General features: G+C 41.7%; 1 protein-coding gene across 6 annotated transcripts in view; it reads right to left on the bottom strand.

Annotated features, from left to right (window-relative positions):
• The window catches only part of LOC311019147 (voltage-dependent calcium channel subunit alpha-2/delta-4-like), a 155,540-nt gene that overhangs the window by 65,824 nt on the left and 72,047 nt on the right, over window positions 1-17,669 (bottom strand). For 3 of the 6 annotated variants that reach the window (XM_084018386.1, XM_084018387.1, XM_084018391.1), the window contains 10 exons: window positions 17,591-17,605; window positions 16,910-16,954; window positions 16,720-16,782; window positions 8,657-8,727; window positions 8,441-8,516; window positions 8,270-8,322; window positions 7,735-7,790; window positions 6,831-6,851; window positions 6,501-6,618; window positions 4,963-5,559 (listed from right to left, as the gene is read on the bottom strand). In XM_084018386.1, coding sequence (XP_083874512.1) covers window positions 5,412-5,559; window positions 6,501-6,618; window positions 6,831-6,851; window positions 7,735-7,790; window positions 8,270-8,322; window positions 8,441-8,516; window positions 8,657-8,727; window positions 16,720-16,782; window positions 16,910-16,954; window positions 17,591-17,605 — 666 coding nt within the window. In that variant the 3' untranslated portion in view covers window positions 4,963-5,411. Of the gene's footprint in view, window positions 1-4,962; window positions 5,560-6,365; window positions 6,404-6,441; window positions 6,619-6,830; window positions 6,852-7,734; window positions 7,791-8,269; window positions 8,323-8,440; window positions 8,517-8,656; window positions 8,728-16,719; window positions 16,783-16,909; window positions 16,955-17,590; window positions 17,606-17,669 lie in introns of those variants that run through there. The other 3 variants (XM_084018389.1, XM_084018388.1, XM_084018390.1) reach the window with 3 other exon arrangements.

Here is a 17,669-nt window from a genome sequence, read left to right as displayed (position 1 = left end):
TCTAAATTGCCCGTAGGTGTGAATGTGAGAGTGAATGGCTGTCTGTCTCTACATGTCGGCCCTGTGATAGACTGGTTACCTGTCGAGGTGTATCCTGCCTTCAACCAATGTCAGCTGGGATCGGCTCCAGCCCCCCCACGACCCTGAATACGGGATAGACGGTGGATCTAATTTCAAGCCTCTTTCTAAAATGTAAGATGCTGGGGAGGGGCTATTGCGCCCCAGTGACCCTGGGAACGGTGTAGTCTGGCACCGACTGGATATTTTGGGCACACCTCCACATGTAGCAGTGACTAACTCTTGGAAAAGGGTTGGTCTTTAGCCATTTCCAGAGAGGCACTGGGCGGCTGTCTCGATCCCCTGACTGAGCAACAAGATGTTATCTCCAGCGCATGAGGTAGTCTGGTGGCGCCGACTGGGGACTCGTCAGGAGCGGCTTGCCTGATCTGAACCCAAGTGTTGCTTTGTTGCTTGACTTCTGTGCTCTTCATGGGTTGGCCATACCTAACACCCTGGGCGGGGGCGTAAGTGTACTTGGTACCAGAATACCCTAGGCCCGAGGTCAATGATGAACTTTCTAGTTGTCAACTGATCACCACCTATGGTGAGTTGGATCAGATGGCTGGGAAGATCAGCCAGACCTGGTAAACCCAAAATGTAGTGAGGGTGAACTGGGTATGCCTTGCAAAGGCCCTGTCCATGAGGGAGAATTATTTTGTGCATCTCAGGGGTAGGCTGGCGGCATTGAATCCAAGTGGGACGTGTGTAAAGCCTCTATTGTGGAAACATCCATCACTGGAAGGTCATCGGTGCCTGTTGTGGCGGTAACTAAAAACCTGCTTATGAAAAGCTGCTGGACTTTCAAGGTAAAGGAGGCCTTGGGTCTCCAGAAATGGCAGGTAACATTTAGCTAGGGGGGCTGCAGTTTGGGGAGACTATGAAGAAAGATTTTCCCAGTGAGACTAGCTTCCGCAAGGCTCGTCTCTTGGCACTGATCCTATTTGTGATTTCAAGGTGCAGACGGGAGGAGAGGCTCTGGTTTGGGTACCTTAGAATTGTGTCTCTACTTTTTGCAGATTATGTAGTTCTGTTGGTTCCTTTAGAACGTGACCTGCAATATGCACTGGGGTGGTTTGCAGTAGAGTGTGAAGCAGTCAGGATGACAGTTAGTAACTCCAAGTCTATGGATCTCTGTTACCAACACTAAATGCAGATGGAACCCAAGAGCCTGGTCTGCTCGAGATTTCTGCCTTAAAGTGATGGTTCGGAGTGAAATGGACCCTAGATCATTTCCACCAAGACATCCAGCCAAACACCCCCTCGGAAGCATTTTTAGCGATGGTCAGCAGTGGTCAAGATAGGGCTATCAGCCGAACGGCTTCGTAATAGCGCGATGGAACATACAGTATATCTCGTAAATTTCCACCAACGAAGAAGAAGCTGTGTAAACACGGACGTGCCGTCTACGCAAACAGCGTAGCTTTAGCAGTAGAAGCTATCAGGCAAGTGTTCTTTTTAAATAAACTCCTGATGTACTTACAAACTTTAAAATGCCTCGTTTTGTGAGTACAGACCCTATGTGTACTACTGCAGAAGTTTGGTAACATTCCATGCATTATTAGTGGGGAAATTTACGAGATATACTGTATGTTCCATCGCGCTATTACGAAGCCGTTCGGCTGATCGCCCTATCTTGACCAATGTTGGCCATCGCTAAAAATGCTTCCGAGGGGGTATTTGGCTGGATGTCTTGGTGGAAATTACCTAGGGTGCATTTCACTCCGAACCATCACTTTAAAGTCTGTTAAGGCATTTTTTTTTCTTACCACTGTCGATGTTATACTTGCCCCTGCTGTTGGGACTCTAAAATCGTTTTGGCTCTGAAAATCATGGCTGCGTTCTAGTCCTTCTCGATGTGTCAAGTGTCCTGAGATAACTTTTGTTGTGAAATGACACTTTAAAATAAAATTGAGTTGAATTGCAACTGGGGGCAACCATGCGGAACGAAATTAATTCAAACGTGGGAACGAAATGTATCTTGTGAGCTCAGTTTAGTAAAACGCGTCCTCAATATATATTTTTATTATTATTATTTATTATGACTTCGTGAAACACAGGAGTTGAACCTGTCGCCTGCACCGTAGGCATAGTTGCTAATTGTTACGCCACAGTGTCGCTCTGCGACCCTGAAAATAAGCATTATTAGGCCTACCTTCAGATCAATCGACTGTTTCATTCAGTTAAACGCATTAAGTCGGGCCGTAAATGTCTGCCAGCCACGCCAACTATCTCTACTTTGATGCAGTTAAGTGGCGCCGCTTTCTAAGGATGAGCTCGTTTTCTACATAAACACTCCGTAATATCTAATAACTCTCTCCCGGTTGCCATGGTGAATCGTAGTATCGGAGCTCCATTGATGATGGCTTTGTAGAGTCGGCGGGCACGCGCGTAACTCAGAGTTTACATAATCAGAGTTGATTGAACTAACTCAGAACTGCTGTTCTGAAACCCAAAACTCAGAGAGCTGCACTTTTAATAATAATAAGAATAATAAGAATCAATTTTGCTGCTGAGATTTGGGAAACATAATTATGTTAAAACGGGAAAATATGAAGTTATTTTATTGCTGCCGATGATTGAATGCATTAATTACATGAACCTGAAACCTAAATTTCTTGAATGCTGTATGTGCAATTGTGTTCCTGAATCTCAAAAGCAGAGTAGAACAATAACAACAGTCATCATAATGGCCACCAATAAGAGAATCAAACTCAGGTTAAAAAGCAACTCACTTTAAATAAACACCCCTGGAATTCTTGTCTTTGCTGCCCTCCAGTGGTTTAACTTTGACAGAGAGGCTGTTTGAACTGTCCATACATTGAGTTCAGTGTCCCAACAAACTGCGTTCACATCATCATTTACAACTTGCGATCGCTGACAGTAATGCTAGGAAACATGTCAGAACACTGTTAACTCTATAAAACACCTCTAGTAATGATAATTTGGTAATTTCCAGTTGCAAAGATTGTATTGTTAGTATTGAAAGACATTGTTTAAGAGATCCAAGTTACTGACCATGACTTCTACATGACCATAGACTTCTTTTGACCTGGAAACGATCAAAACAATTTCCTGCTAATTTCCCTAGAAAGAAAATGTTGGATCATCTCTTTCATTTACAGAATCCATATTGCTAAAGGGAAAAAAATGTCTTCCTTTTCAGAGAAACGTCAAGTCTAACATGTGACTGCTGTGTCTTATAGAATCACCTGTCCCTAAACGTCTGAAAGTATCTGCTGTTGAGACATGAGCTTCAAGTTAAGGACATAATCGTGTGCATAGTTACATTTTTGTGTGTGCATACAGCGGAGAAACACTGTAGTAGATTTTTTCTCTGGGAATGTTGCCGCCCAGTTTGTAATACTGCAAATATACAAATATTGTAATAGTTTCATCACCATTAGTTACCTCCTTTCGGCAATAGATAGTGACTAAACAGACATGTTTTTTAAACAAAAATGTTAAGAAATGGCAATTTAAAAGCTCAACCCTTAATTTAAATATTATAAATAATTTCAATGTAAAACTCTACAATATTTCTTTATCAAAAATCTACAAAGACGTTACATTCTTTGAGTGTAATGGCAACATTTCTCCACACAAGCTGCACTGTTTACATCCGTCCTTCCAGTCTTTTTCAGCAGAGTGAGGACGCCTGATCCCTGATTCAGTTTGTAGTTCAGGAAGGAGAAATAGTCTAAAAAAACAAACACGTAATAGCCCTTTATCTCCGCTGCAGAGCAAGTCAGAGCTCGTCTGGACAGCAGGAAGAAAAATCCTCTCTTGTGGAAAGTAAAAAAAAAAAAAAAAAAAAGCAATGTTGATGTTTTTAATGCATCTTTCCTGCCGCCTACGTCTGAGCATCCTGATTGGTTCCTTCTTTATGACCAATGGTGGAGATGCAACGAGAAGAGCAGAGAGGTTGAGAAGACAGAGAAGGACAGGAAGATGGCCGTCGCCCCGCCGCATTCCTTCGCATTTTCCTGTTGGAATATTTCAACATCAGGTAAGAATATGAAGGGAACTAGAAAGTACATTGAACATCGAAAATGAAAATTCTTTTCACTAGTCAAAGTCATAGTATGTCAAAGAGTCAAAAGGTCATAGGGAAGTTGATGCCCACCTTTGGGTGGTAGGCGTGGCAAGACTCTGGACGCCGCCGCATCTTCTGGGATTTCATCCTGTTGCACTTCACCGTGGCGTTATGTTCAATGCCGTCAGGAATACAAACCACTCATCACTGATAACATTCACTCCACATCGTTTCAACATCTTTAGCACTAGGTCCGTTGCTATACCTGAGTTTCGGTACCGTAGCTAGTTATTTTCAGAAACTTACAAGAAATATAAAACTAGTGTTTGTACTTTAAGACAGAATTTGACAAAAAGTTGTCGTTGAAGTTCACAAGATGTAAAATCTGAAGTGTATTTTGTACAGAAACGATCAGGGCAGATAGTCAGACAGCGTTCCTGCTGCTCTCGACCTCTGAACCCGGCAGCTACCGTCTGACCATGACTGATTAGGCTTTTAGGGGGCTGGAGCTACCAAAAATGTCCCCCAAATAGTTTGGCTTTTTATTTATTTAATTTTTTTTTTTTTTAAGGATTATAGCATCATAGTCTTTAGAAATAATATACTTTAGAAAGAAGCATTTCTGTAAAACCTAGTTATCTTTTTGTTTTTGACACTGTATCCTCATTTAGTTGGAATAAATACAGAATAAATCCATATAAAATATAGTTCATATTCATGTTGTCAGATTTCACTGTGACCTTTAAACCCAGTCTTGGTTTATTCTACTGTATACTTTATGACAGAATCCCACTCTGATTGAACCTACAGGACAGTAACTGGTGTAATTAAAGTGCATTATTTAGACCTGCAGCTGATCTAATGGAGAGAGAAATTAGATACGCTATCACTTTAAGACACATTTACATCATCAGGTTCTAAGCATGCAGCTTTAATGTGTCTAAACGTTAACATGACAGTAACTCTTGTTCAACACAAGAGAATGGAAGAAGACCATGTGTGTTGCTTTTGTGTTACTAGCTGGACTTCTTCACTGGTTGTTCTTCTAATACAGTACTACAAATATTTTGTATGCTTCTCCTGGGGGCTAAGCCCCCCTGTCTTTAAATCCTAGTGACGTCCCTGTTTAGGGTTATTGTTGATTTGAAACGACATGATTTTAATCAACTCCAACTCCAGTTTCACATCTGAAGTTGCTCATTGGGCTGTTAGTAACGAGCAGCACATGGAAAAGCAAAGTGTGGGCCCGGACATCTGCTGGCTACACCAACATACACGGCTGAAATCCAGCCCCGTATCCCCAGAGGCTTCTCCGTGGTCAGAGCGATGGTCGGTGATGCTGAAGGATATATTTGATCTCTTTGGGCTCCAGCAGGATCGGTCCGTACTGACGGGAACAGTCGCAGTCAGCCTGAGCCACAACCAGAATCAGGTTACTGTCAGGGATCTGCTGCACCACAAACATCCTGCAACACAACGACAACCATGTCAGCACCAGAACCAGATCATCCAACCTGCACCCAGCTCTTCATCACTGCATCACTATGACAACGTCATAGAATTGGAAGGAAAATTCCACCATGGAATAAAACTAACTAACATGAGTCTCCCCTTCACTTTGTCATCACAGACAGCAGACCCTCTCTATCATTAAACATTAGATGGAGTAGACGACCAAATGCAGTTTACAGAATACAAAAGTAAAACTCAGACACACAAGTGGAAAAGAAACAAGATAGAAATAAAAAATACAGAAATACATTAGGGGATGACAGGTGTGGAGAGGCCGTGGGAGTTAGTGTTGTGGGCTTTTTTTTTTTTTTTGAAGAGGTGGGGTTTGTGTTTAGTTTTAAAAGAGTAGAGTGAGTCTGAGCGGCGGATCTTTGGAAGGAGGGAGTTCCAGACGTTGGGGTAGCAGGGGTGGGGGTCAGAAGGTTTGCATCTCAGGATGAATGTTTTTTGAGTTCATGAATAAAGACAAAACCCTTGATGCACTAGAGGTTTCAGTGGCACGACCACACGATGGAGCTGTAGGTTTATCTATCTATAGATTTATGTACGAGGCACTGCTGTTCATTAACCTGGCCACCACTATATGAAGGAGTAAAAAACACACACACATTCATCCTGAAACATCAGATATATTTATAAAACACAGACAGGGTACATTTTACTACAAAATCAATAATTTTTACTTGTACCTTCAGGATTTGAACAACATTTTTGATGAATACACTTTTCCTGAAGTAAGGTTTGGAAGGCAGGACTCGTAGTGGTGTCATCACGGAAGTAAAGGCTCTTCTTCCACCACTCTGCATGTGTGTGTGTGTGTGTGTGTGTGTGTATACGTGTGTGTGCGCGTGTGTGTGTATACGTGTGTGTGCGCGTGTGTGTGTGTGCTTCGTACTTCTGGCAGCGTCCACACTTGATGAGACTGTTTGCTTCCTTGACAGACGAGTCATACATGAAGCCAGGGTACGCTGTGTCGCAGGGCTGCAGAGCCTCCACCTTCTTCTGCTTATGACCTACACACACACACACACACACACACACACACACACACAGTTGAACTTTCAACGACGCTGACCACCAAAGCGTCCTCACAGGTTGGATGGTTGGTCTTCCGGTCTCCATGACGACACTTCTGTTTAACCTGCAAACGTCTCTTCTAGTCTCCAACCACTCAAAGCACCACCAGGATCACATTCACACCGATGGCTCAGCCCAATGTACTCACTTGTATGATAGCCAGCCTTGGCTGAATGGATGGAGATGGATCACGGAGTGTGACGATGACGATGATGGTGATGGTGAAGATGAGGATGAAGATACGGCCACCATATTTTGGAACAGATGATAAATGAGACATAAAGCAGTGATGAGAAGAAGAAAAACAAACACAGCACCTGTCTGTCTGCTCTCAGAGAGTCGACTCTTTACTTCATCTCCAAACGTTAGCTCTGTTTATGACATACTCTGGTCTGTTGCTGTGCCGGGTTATGTTTATTTTATTATATAACATCAGCCAACCAACACTGTCTTTTCAACCTTTATTTATCCAAGATTATCCTACTTATATTTTGAACTTCTTTGGCCAAGAGCCAATATGACAGCATCAACATTTCACCACAGGAAAAAAAAACAAAGTTAAAAACAACAAAAACATTTAAATTAATATTAAAGAGATGGACGGACTTTAAACAAACCAGAAAATTGTATCAATTAATATTCAGTGTTTGGACAGTGTATGAGGTACTTTATACTTACCAAATACATCATTCATATTAATGATAATAATAGTAACAATAATAATAACAATAACAATAATAATAAAGACTTCCCTGTTTCACAGGATACACAGTAGTATATAAAGTAATAAAAATAAAAATAAAGTGATGAACATTATAATAGACCTATTAGTATAATCCAATTGATACACTATATTATCCTGTTTAATGAATACTTTTACTTTAGTACTTCATGTAGCTATATTTTGATGCTACCACTGTTGGATTTTTACTTAAGTACAATTTTGAATGCTTGACAGAGTATTTCTACACCGTAGTAATACTTGTTTTACTGAAGGGAAAGATCTCAGTAGTTCTTTCACCACCGAGTACAAACAAACATGTTGGTCTTACCGTCCACGAAATAATCCGAGTGCCAGAGAGCACAGAAGTTAAAGTCCAGCAGGAACCTGAGGGAGACACAAACACCTCCATGATAAGTCTTCTCGAGTCACTGATCCTCTAGAACCACAGTGTGTTAACATCTCTAAAAGCCTCCTCTCCTCATTTTACATTTAGACTTCTTAGTTTGATTGATGCGTATTAAAACACATTAAGTCCAGCACACGGGCTCATTAATATTAAACATATCCACAGGGCATATTTCACATTTAAGGTTTGAAACGAAAGATCCAAACTCACTGCAGCTCCACACAATGTTACTCTCTGTATGTATGTGTGTGTGTGTGTGTGTGCGTGTGTCTGTCTGTCTGTCTGTCTGTCTATCCAGCTGGTGACAGGCTAGATATTAGGTAAAAAAAAAAAGAAAGAAAAAAACTTTTTTTTTTTTTTTTTAAATCTTGTTTTAATAAAATTTGTAAAAAAAAGCCACTTACATTTTAAGAAATGAGTGGAAATGGAAATAAGAACGACATCGGCTGACACTTACATCAGAGCGTTGGAGAAGAACCATCTCATCAACGCAGCGATGCCATAAAACGGCTGCAGGAGAAGAAGAACAACAAGAACTAATCATGAAGGTTCTATTGTCAGCTCACTGGTTGCTGTTGTTAAAGGGATTTGAACTAACAAACAGAGGAAGTGGTGTAGTGATACTCACGCTGAGCAGACGTCGGGCGCTGCTGGCATGATGATGATTGTTCTTACACATCGCCTGGTAGTCGAACAACGACACTCTGCGGACCCACAAATAAGACTACATGAGACCAGCTGGTAGAGTCTAACACGTGTCCATGTGAGGAAATCTCAGCATCAATCTAAACACCTCCCTAATGTTAACATGTCTTTTAAAGTACTCTCCATCTGTCAGTCCTACTTTTTAAACATTCCCATCTTGATGAGCGACGCCATCACCGACCCATCCACCTCGCCAAAGAAGCGACCAACCTGGAAGAGATCACACAATACAGTGGATTAGTTTGTCACATCTGCCCCGGGGTGTCCCCAGGGGGGTATGGAGGCGATGGATGGAAGTATGTACAAGCAAGTAAAAGGAAATATATTGTGGTTGATGACAAAGAGAGAAATAGAAACTCTTCAGTCTTTCGTTTTAGACATTTTTATATTCTATAACTGTCTTTTGTGAATCTCCTTGGGGGTGTTTATGAATTCTGAAGGAAATCGATTTCTGCTCCTTTTTTCACAATTTCCCATTCTCACCGAGGACATTTGGCCATATAGTGCAAGGTCATGTGATAGGATTAGAGAGCTTGGAGTAGCTTGTGTTGTGCTGGTGATGCCACTGACACGGAGATGGGATGCTACTGACGGTCCTAGTGGATGCAGTGACTGCCATGTCTTCCTCATCAGCTGTTACTCATGGTGTAAAATCGGTCAGCAGATATCACAAAATACATGGACGACTTAAGAAAATAAAAAAATATCTATGTTTTAAAATCTGCTGTTAGGGTCAGTTAGTCTTTCACTCTGTCATCGTGTTCATCTTAACTGTTTTTCACTATGGTAGTCTGGCATGCTAATCCAGTCTACATGAGTCCTGTGGGGGGTACTATGGGAATATGAGGTTCCCAGAGTACCCGGTCCTTGTTTAACCAATGTGAGTGAGTGAGTGAGTTGTCCCTTGTCACCAATCCTGTTTGTGATTTTCATGGACAGGATTTCAAGGTGCAGTTTTCACTTGTTTTCACTGAAAAATATGTTTGTCATCTGTGATACAATACAACTATAAGATATTTTGATAATTATTGGGATAATATGGCGAATCACAATTATCAATCAATTGTGACATGAAATGTTCACATCATCCCATGCCTAGTAAAGATGTCCTGTTTGTAGATGAAAATATGTATGTATGAAAATATTTTCAGAAACTACTGAAAATACATCAAAGTTTAAAGAAAAACAAACCCCACCATAAACAGCTCCAAGCGTGTGCCTGCACGTGTCTGAAATAGTTTTAGTGCAGATGCATGTGTTTGTGAAGTAGTGAGCCTACGACTGAATAAATTAGGATTATACTGAGTTGTGTGAGTAAAAGGATGTTTTAATAGAGTTTTACAGCTGTTTAATGCAGCCACCATCTACATCAATACATCAAGACTCCGCTGTCTTTTGGATTCACTGCGTTCGGCGTGGAGGCACGGGAGGAAACCAACAACTATCTCTCAGACATGAATGAGCACATTTCCCAACATAAAACAGCCTACGCCTCATGAATCCAAAACTGATGCATTTAATCATAAATCGCTTTTACAAATATTCAAATCTTTCCAGAAAAAACAGAGACAACTCCTTAAGAATCTAAAGTAGTAAATCAAATTAATATCACTGTAGTGTATTTAAATTCAGCCGGAGTCTCTTAGAAGTCTCCCTCCCTCCGCTGCTGACAGAAAAGACATTTGTTGCAACATAGATGAAAATGAAGAATTTAAAAGTAAAGAATACTGGGAGGTTGAGGCAGGAATGAAAGTAGATGGTGCGAAGTGTTAAACTGATTTCAAGTCATCTCTCTCTCGTCTGTGCGTCTGCAGTGAGTCTGGCCCTCAGCAGCACCAGAGTCTCTGAATTATTCAGCACGCTTTGTCTCAGCAGCTCTGTTCACGTTTACAAGCTGCTCTCTGCCCTCACTTTGTCTCTGGCTGGACGGGATTTTCCCAGCGGCCTTGAAGGTCTCGCGGGTTCATGAATGTCAGCCGTCGGATGCTGAACCTTGACCCTTTGTTGACCTGACAGTAGCAGCAGCAGAGGGCATACGTACTGCAACAAACTAAGAAGCAGTAACAGTGATGGAGTCAAACTCCTGCCAGGAGCTGTGCAGCACGAAACACAGCTATAGTTTGGAGCAGCTAGTAGAAACATCATATCATTAAAGTGGCAGTCAGTAAGATGTGAGATGCGTTGCTTCTAGCGGCCTCTGTGGCAGTAGATGGAACTGCAGGCAAGCCTCTGGGACTCATCTCCCTCACCAACAGTGTGACTGTCTCTCATCTGCGTGATGCCTTCAAATGCTCCACACTGAAAGGAGGTCCGTGGTTTTCCCTCGTTGGCGTCACTTTGCTTCTTGATGACTTTCCTTCTTCACTTCCATTAGTTTGTTGTTACTTTTTCTTGGACTGGAAGTTGAATGGTCTTCTTTCTCTGCCTGTTGATCCTCCATTGTGAGTCAGCAGTAATGAAATGTACCTGGTCAAACACTTTAGACTAGAGGGAGCCTGACTCAGCAGTTGGAAGTTACAGATTTCCCATTCCAAGTAAACGCAGCATACTTCTGTGAGTAGCTCCACCTGCAGACCAACCGCTGCTGACTGAAGGAAAAAGATCAAACTCATTTAGAGTTTAGAGGGAATGTGGACACAGACACGGAGATCCTATTTCTGGACAAAGCAGCAACAAGCACTTTCATTCGTGGTCACATGATCAACCACCGTTATTTTAATTTTGTTTTTGTGATAGAGAGGTACTGAAAAGACTGAATCAATCTCTGGGGATTAAAGTCCTCAAAGTCTCAGCCTTAAAGTCTCAGCGTAACGATGATGTGGACCAACTCAAATATGTCTCCATGGTCACCAGCTAAGGACTGAAGTGTGACTGATTTATTTAATAGTAGCCTATAGCACATTTTTAGAATTCGTAGCAAATTATTTTTCCAACCCCCTGGCTATGGGTCGCGGACCCCATTTTGAGAACCTCTGATGTGGAGGATAGAGAGGACCCATAATGCAGTGGGTTGGTGTTTCAACAAGACATGTTCATGCGCTAAATTAGCTTGGACACCAAATGGTAAATGGACCTGCATTCATAGACACTGATGGCTGCCCTGTGAGGCTCAGCCTTCTGAAGCAGGGTTATATCTCGCCCAAAGACACTTTGACATGTGTGCGGGGATCAAACCTCCGATCTTTTGACTAGAGGATGACCGGATCTCCCCAAACCAGAGCCGCCCGACCAAGCTCCATTATTTGAGACATTGGCAGTGGGCCACTTTAAAGTGTAAGACCGGCGAAAATGGACCCCATAGTCTTTTTCGCCATGAAAAAACATCAAATAAGCCATCCAGACATTTTTTTTCAGTGATCACCCATGTATCGAGAAAGCCTCGAAAGACGCTAACAGCCCCATAGCGCGAACACTGATTAGATTGGGGCGATGAGCCTAACGCATCCACAACGGCATATTTTAACCACTAATATTGCTCAAAATAGCACCAAACCTCTTCAGCAGCATGATAATGGTCCTTACACATATAACTAAGCACCAACAACGTAGTTAGCGAAGTTCGCTAACTACGCCTAAGCCATCCAGCCTGCTTCAGAAGTCTGGATGGCTTATTTGATGTTTTTTCATGACGAAAAAGACTATGGGATCCATTTTCGCCGGTCTTACACTTTAATGGATTCCCACGATGCTGCAGAGTGTTCATCCTTTTAATGACTGGACACAACGGTTTAATTGTGTAACCTGAGAATGAGCGGTGGACTCCTGCAGCAGCAACATCATTGATCAAGCAGACGTTTCCTGCGTGTACAACCAATAACAAGCCCTGCGTCACCCCACTCACTACACTTCCCCACCAGGACCCATTTCTTTTAGTCAGCACCGACTTAATTTCCCTCCAGATTAAATATTTACCGAGCCCTGCAATGCACTACGAGCTGCACCTCCACATCACGGCTTCTCCATGCCGGGGGAGGATTCTGGGTGTTTCCACAAAACTTCCTGTAAAGTCCAGAGCTCAGCAAAACATCCAGGAAGCAGTTTATCATAATATCTGCTTAGTAAGGCCACTGGGAACGCAGTAGACATGCAAATAATGACAAATGAGCCTCTACAGGAAATGATACTGGCTTTAAGGTTACAGCAGAACATATTTGCTGTTGTGTGAAGAACTTATATTTCCTTTTTTTCTTAAACATTCATAACAAAATCTGAGCACTAAGATTTGCTCATCATGAAGACTTTCTTTAAGCCCCTGGGGTCGAGCCATTGTCGGACCAACCAAACTAAAAACTAAAAAAAAAAAAAAAAAGCCACACCAACACAAATACCCTTGAAGAAAACAAGTAAATCAATGTTTTGTTGTTGTAGATTTTGGTAACATTTTAGTAATCTTGGTGATCGCAAAGGTAGTTTTAGAATTCATATACATTAATATTATTATTACTATTATTATTAGATCTGTTATTTGCTCACACGTTATAAATGTACGATGGCGTATTAGGGCCACTGTAGAAGAAAAAAACGGAGCTGAGAGAGGGGGGCAATATTCGGAGAAAAAAAGTTGCAAATTTGCGACTTTATAAAGTCACAGATTTGCTACTTTCATAGAGGAATTAACCGGATGTGCAATGATCAATGAACACCCGTAAGATGACCCAAAGATTTGGCCCATATAAAATTAATCAACAATAACCATCAACAGCCATCACCCTATGGACCTTAACGAGGCTTTGTCACATGTGAAGTATTTTTTTTTTAAAGATTTTTTTTTTTTGGCTAGAGTGCCATGCAAGCCTTTTTATTGTTTTTGTAGAGAGAGACAGTGTGGAAAGGGGAGATAGAGGGGGAAGACATGCGCGAAAGAGATCGCCGGGCCGGGAGTCGAACCCCTGATCTCCGCGCCGAGGCTGAGTCTCCGTACATGGGCACCGACCGCCCCACATGTGATGTATTAATAAGAAGAATATATCAGACATTCATGGGAAGTAAGCTAGCATAAATGCTGGTTGTTGCATCGTAATAATTGCATCAACTTTTTTTTCTCTGAATATTGCCCACCTCTCTCGGCTCCATCTTATGAATACATATGTTTGCACATTTTAATGTTTAATTTTAAAATGTACAATGCATATTTTGCACATTATAACAATATCTGGAAATTGTCATTTATGTGCTTAAACACTGATATTTCTCTGTGGGGAAAGTACTATTATCCATTTGTTTTAAAGTTTACCACGCATTAAATTCTAAATTGTAATGAACTCATCAAGCATTTTTCATTATGATTTCATTCTATGGAAACACCCCTTCTAACTCCTGTGTGGGCATGCTCAACCTCAACATGGCCAACTAGGATATGGGACGGCCTTCCTCGTACATGACACGGACATAGACGAGCTCCCATTCTTTGGTGTTGCTATCTACCATACATGGTCGGGGGCGGAGCATGTTGTCTGATATCACTCCCATGAACTGGCATCATAACCTGTTACCTGCTATCAGGGATTTGAATTGTGTGAACAGGAATTCCTTTCGCTGTGTTCTAGGCAGTGTTGAATTTGATGACCATTTCATTCTTCTCGCCATTATGCTGATCTAGTGGCTGAAAACAAGTTGGGAGCTGTTCCCGGTGATACACTGGTCCCTGCAGGTTTTGTGCTTTTTAGTGTCGTCGTGCAACTTCAAAGTTTCAAACTGAAATTGTGTTGATCCGGTAACAATGGACGGGCCACGTTGCTTACAGCATAGCAGTCCCCTCATACTGCAACCAGGGAGCTGCGTTAGCCGATGTTTCTCCTCCCTGGCTCAGCCCTGCTCTTCCTGCAGCCCTGCTGTCCTCCTCTTCTATGGCCCAGTTGGGACCTCTCGTTGCCTCTACCTCCCCCCCCACCTCCTCTCTCTCCTCATGTTTCCCCCTAAAGTAGTCAGCTATAGACCGCTTGGAAAACAGGCCGGTAACCGGATGGTTAAATGCAATGTTTTGTGCATTTCATGAACAGTGCGCATGTACGTAGGTTGTAACATAAAGTGCCAAAAACAAGTACTTTCAACCACAATGGCTAACACCACTCTAAAGTCGGGTTCCAGAGTCTCATTGGATCTTGACTGAATGGATCCCGGGACTCAACACGCGGCTCACTACTTGGTAAATGGCCTCATTTATATAGCGCTTTTGTCCAAAGCGCTTTACAGGAATGACTGACATTCACCCATTCACTCACACATTCACACACGGCGGAGTCAACCACGCAGGGCGACGGCCAGCTCATCAGGAGCAATTAGGGTGAGGCGTCTTGCTCAGGGACACCAGGCACTCAGCTAGGAGGAGCCGGGGGATTGAACCAGCCAACCCGCTCTACCTCCTGAGCTAAACCTCCCTCCTAACTACTTGTTACATCAGAGGTGATAGTGAGTTCATATGCAGCTCTGGACTCAAGCTGGAGGTCCGTTTGACCCTGACAGCCCAACAGATGTCACAGGACAACAGCTGCTGCTCCACAGCTGGCTGCCCCTCGGCCACTGTGACCGTCTGTAACACAAACATCACAGGTTCGACTCCCAGTAAGAAACCCTCAGCCCAACAACACGCTGAACCTCTGATGAGACTGATGAGATGGAATAAAAGTAAACATCTCAGCGGACGAAGAGATGTGGGGCATGTCAGTGTGTGTGTGTGTGTGTGTGTGTTTATGGTAGCATGGTGGGCTCTGGATTAATCCTCAGTAAAATGGCTCTTAACAGTTAATCCAGAGCTAACGAGCAGCTGTCATATGGACAGCAGGCTCAGTCTCTACACACTCAGACACTTTCAAGGTCTTCAGGATGGTGTCTAGAACGTATGGAAACCCATTTAGGACAAGAAAATAAAATCCTCTCGTGATACCACGTTTTGGAAAAAGAGAGTTTTCACTCAGCAGTTTCACACTACACTTAAACAAGTCATGTGTGTAATTCATGGTGCAAAGCAAAACAAGCTAAAAATGTTTTTGTCCCCTCGCCGTTCTTCACAAGTCACAAATTATATAATTATAAATATAATTTTAATGTGAAAATGGTGATATAAACAGCAGCTCTCGTGGTGTTTAACTCCGCCCATGGTCAGATGAGGTCATCAGGTGCAGCAGCTGCTGCATTTCACCAAACACACAGATTAAGTCCTCAAATCCTCGGAGCCATCCAGATCCAGATCCAGATCCAGATGTTGTTTATGAACACATTAATGATTCGGAGAGGCCGTAAAGCTGATTGTTACAAGAATCAACCTCCTCACTCCAAGGAGGTTAAACCGCGGGGCAGAAGTGTTCACATTTCATTAAAAGGATTTAAAACACTTTTCTGATGTTTTACTAATCCGATCATCATCCAGACAGAAAAAAAATGAACTTTAAATAGAAAAATGTCTTAGAAAAATAATTTGTGTTTTCCTTAATGTTTTGGTCCAAGTTACATTCCATTGGAATAACCAGGAATGATATGTAAATAACATGTGACAGATCACAAGCAGTGATTATAAACCTGTCTAGCAGAATTAAAAAAAAAATAGGGATGTCTTTAAATGCCCTCTTCTGTCTCACAGAGTAATAGAAATAAACTTCACCTCAACTTTGTGTTAAATCAAGTTAAATCAATGAAAATAAAATAAAGTGACAGTTCGATACAGAATAGCAGCGTAGGAAAGTAACTAACTAATGCACTTTTACTTTACTTTACTAGTATTTCCATGTTATGCTACTTTACTAACCCCACAACACTTACTTGATTCATTGTGTTACTTTTCAAATATAATAATAATAAGAATACAAAATATGAATGAATAAATAATGATGATTATTATAGATGCAACTATCCAGCCGTATTTAAATCATTATCCCCATTAGTTGTTCATTTAAAATGATGAACACATTAATTAATCAATAATTATAATCCAGTAACTATAGTACTATTCTGGATTATAAGGCTTCATATCATTGTACACACACACACACACACACACACACACATTCTGAAATGGACCATTTTGCATAATGATCCAAGTACGTTTACTTTACTTTAAGTGTAATTTGATGCTGATACTCGAGTAAAATCTTTCTGACTTCAGTGGCATCAAGGCTCAGCACTGAGACCGTGGAGGCATCGTGACCAATGAATATGATGCACACAACTATTCAGTGCTGAAATGTTGCTCGGAGTGTGAGGTCTTACCTCGCTCCTGTCTTTGGACAGCAGAGTGAAGCCGTTGTTGTCAACCAGGAAACAGTTGAGATCCTGAACAAGAAGAAGAAGAAGAAGAAGAAGAAGAAGAAGAAGAAGAAGAAGAAGAAGAAGAAGAAGGTGTTAGTGTTTTTGAAGAATGAAGAATGATGTTTGGTGAGGAGCAGGGAGGGTTACTTACGACACTCTCACAGCTGAGAGGACACACGCCTTCAATGGCTGTACACTGAGAGAGAGAGAGAGAGAGAGAGAGAGAGAGAGAGAGAGAGAGAGAGAGAGAGAGAGAGAGAGATGGTCAAAGGTCATCATCCTCATCATCATTATATGAGATCAGAGCTGCGTAACAATATGGCTGAGTACACAAGAGGAAGGTGAAGGTGACCCCCAGGAAATACAAGTTAATTGCTAAATGTTAAAAAGCTCATTATTATTTCATGAAACAAAGAAAGATAAAGTGAGGGATTTGATAAATGTATTCTTACCAGAGAAAGTGATTACAAATTCAACGGGGTTGTAATTAAATTGATGTATCTTTTTAAACTGAATTAACCGTAAAGTAGTCATGTATTATTCTTGATCTATGAAAGTATGACAAAAAAACATGAATCGCACTAAAAAACGCATTTAGATTACAGCCTTGATTTATTTGTACAATTAAATAAAAGCATTTCATGTATATATAAGGCTTTGTTGTGTTCATCAGTAAAAAAACAACAAGTAATGGCATTCATGTCCTGGAGAGACGATTCTCTTTGAAGTCTGACAGCGTTCAGGAACCTCCGCTCCAACACGATGCAACATACACGTCACAGTGGGAATAACACAGCAGCCTGACACACTTCAATAATCAGTGTTTACTCACGTCTGTGTCGCTGGGCTGGAGGCCATGCACACGGAGTCGAGGAAGACGGGAGGAAACACAGCAGAGATAATATCATTTA

Source organism: Eutrigla gurnardus, assembly GCF_963514095.1.
Source record: "Eutrigla gurnardus genome assembly, chromosome: 9".
Lineage (NCBI taxonomy): Eukaryota > Metazoa > Chordata > Actinopteri > Perciformes > Triglidae > Eutrigla > Eutrigla gurnardus.
This window is presented reverse-complemented; position numbering and strand designations above follow the sequence as displayed.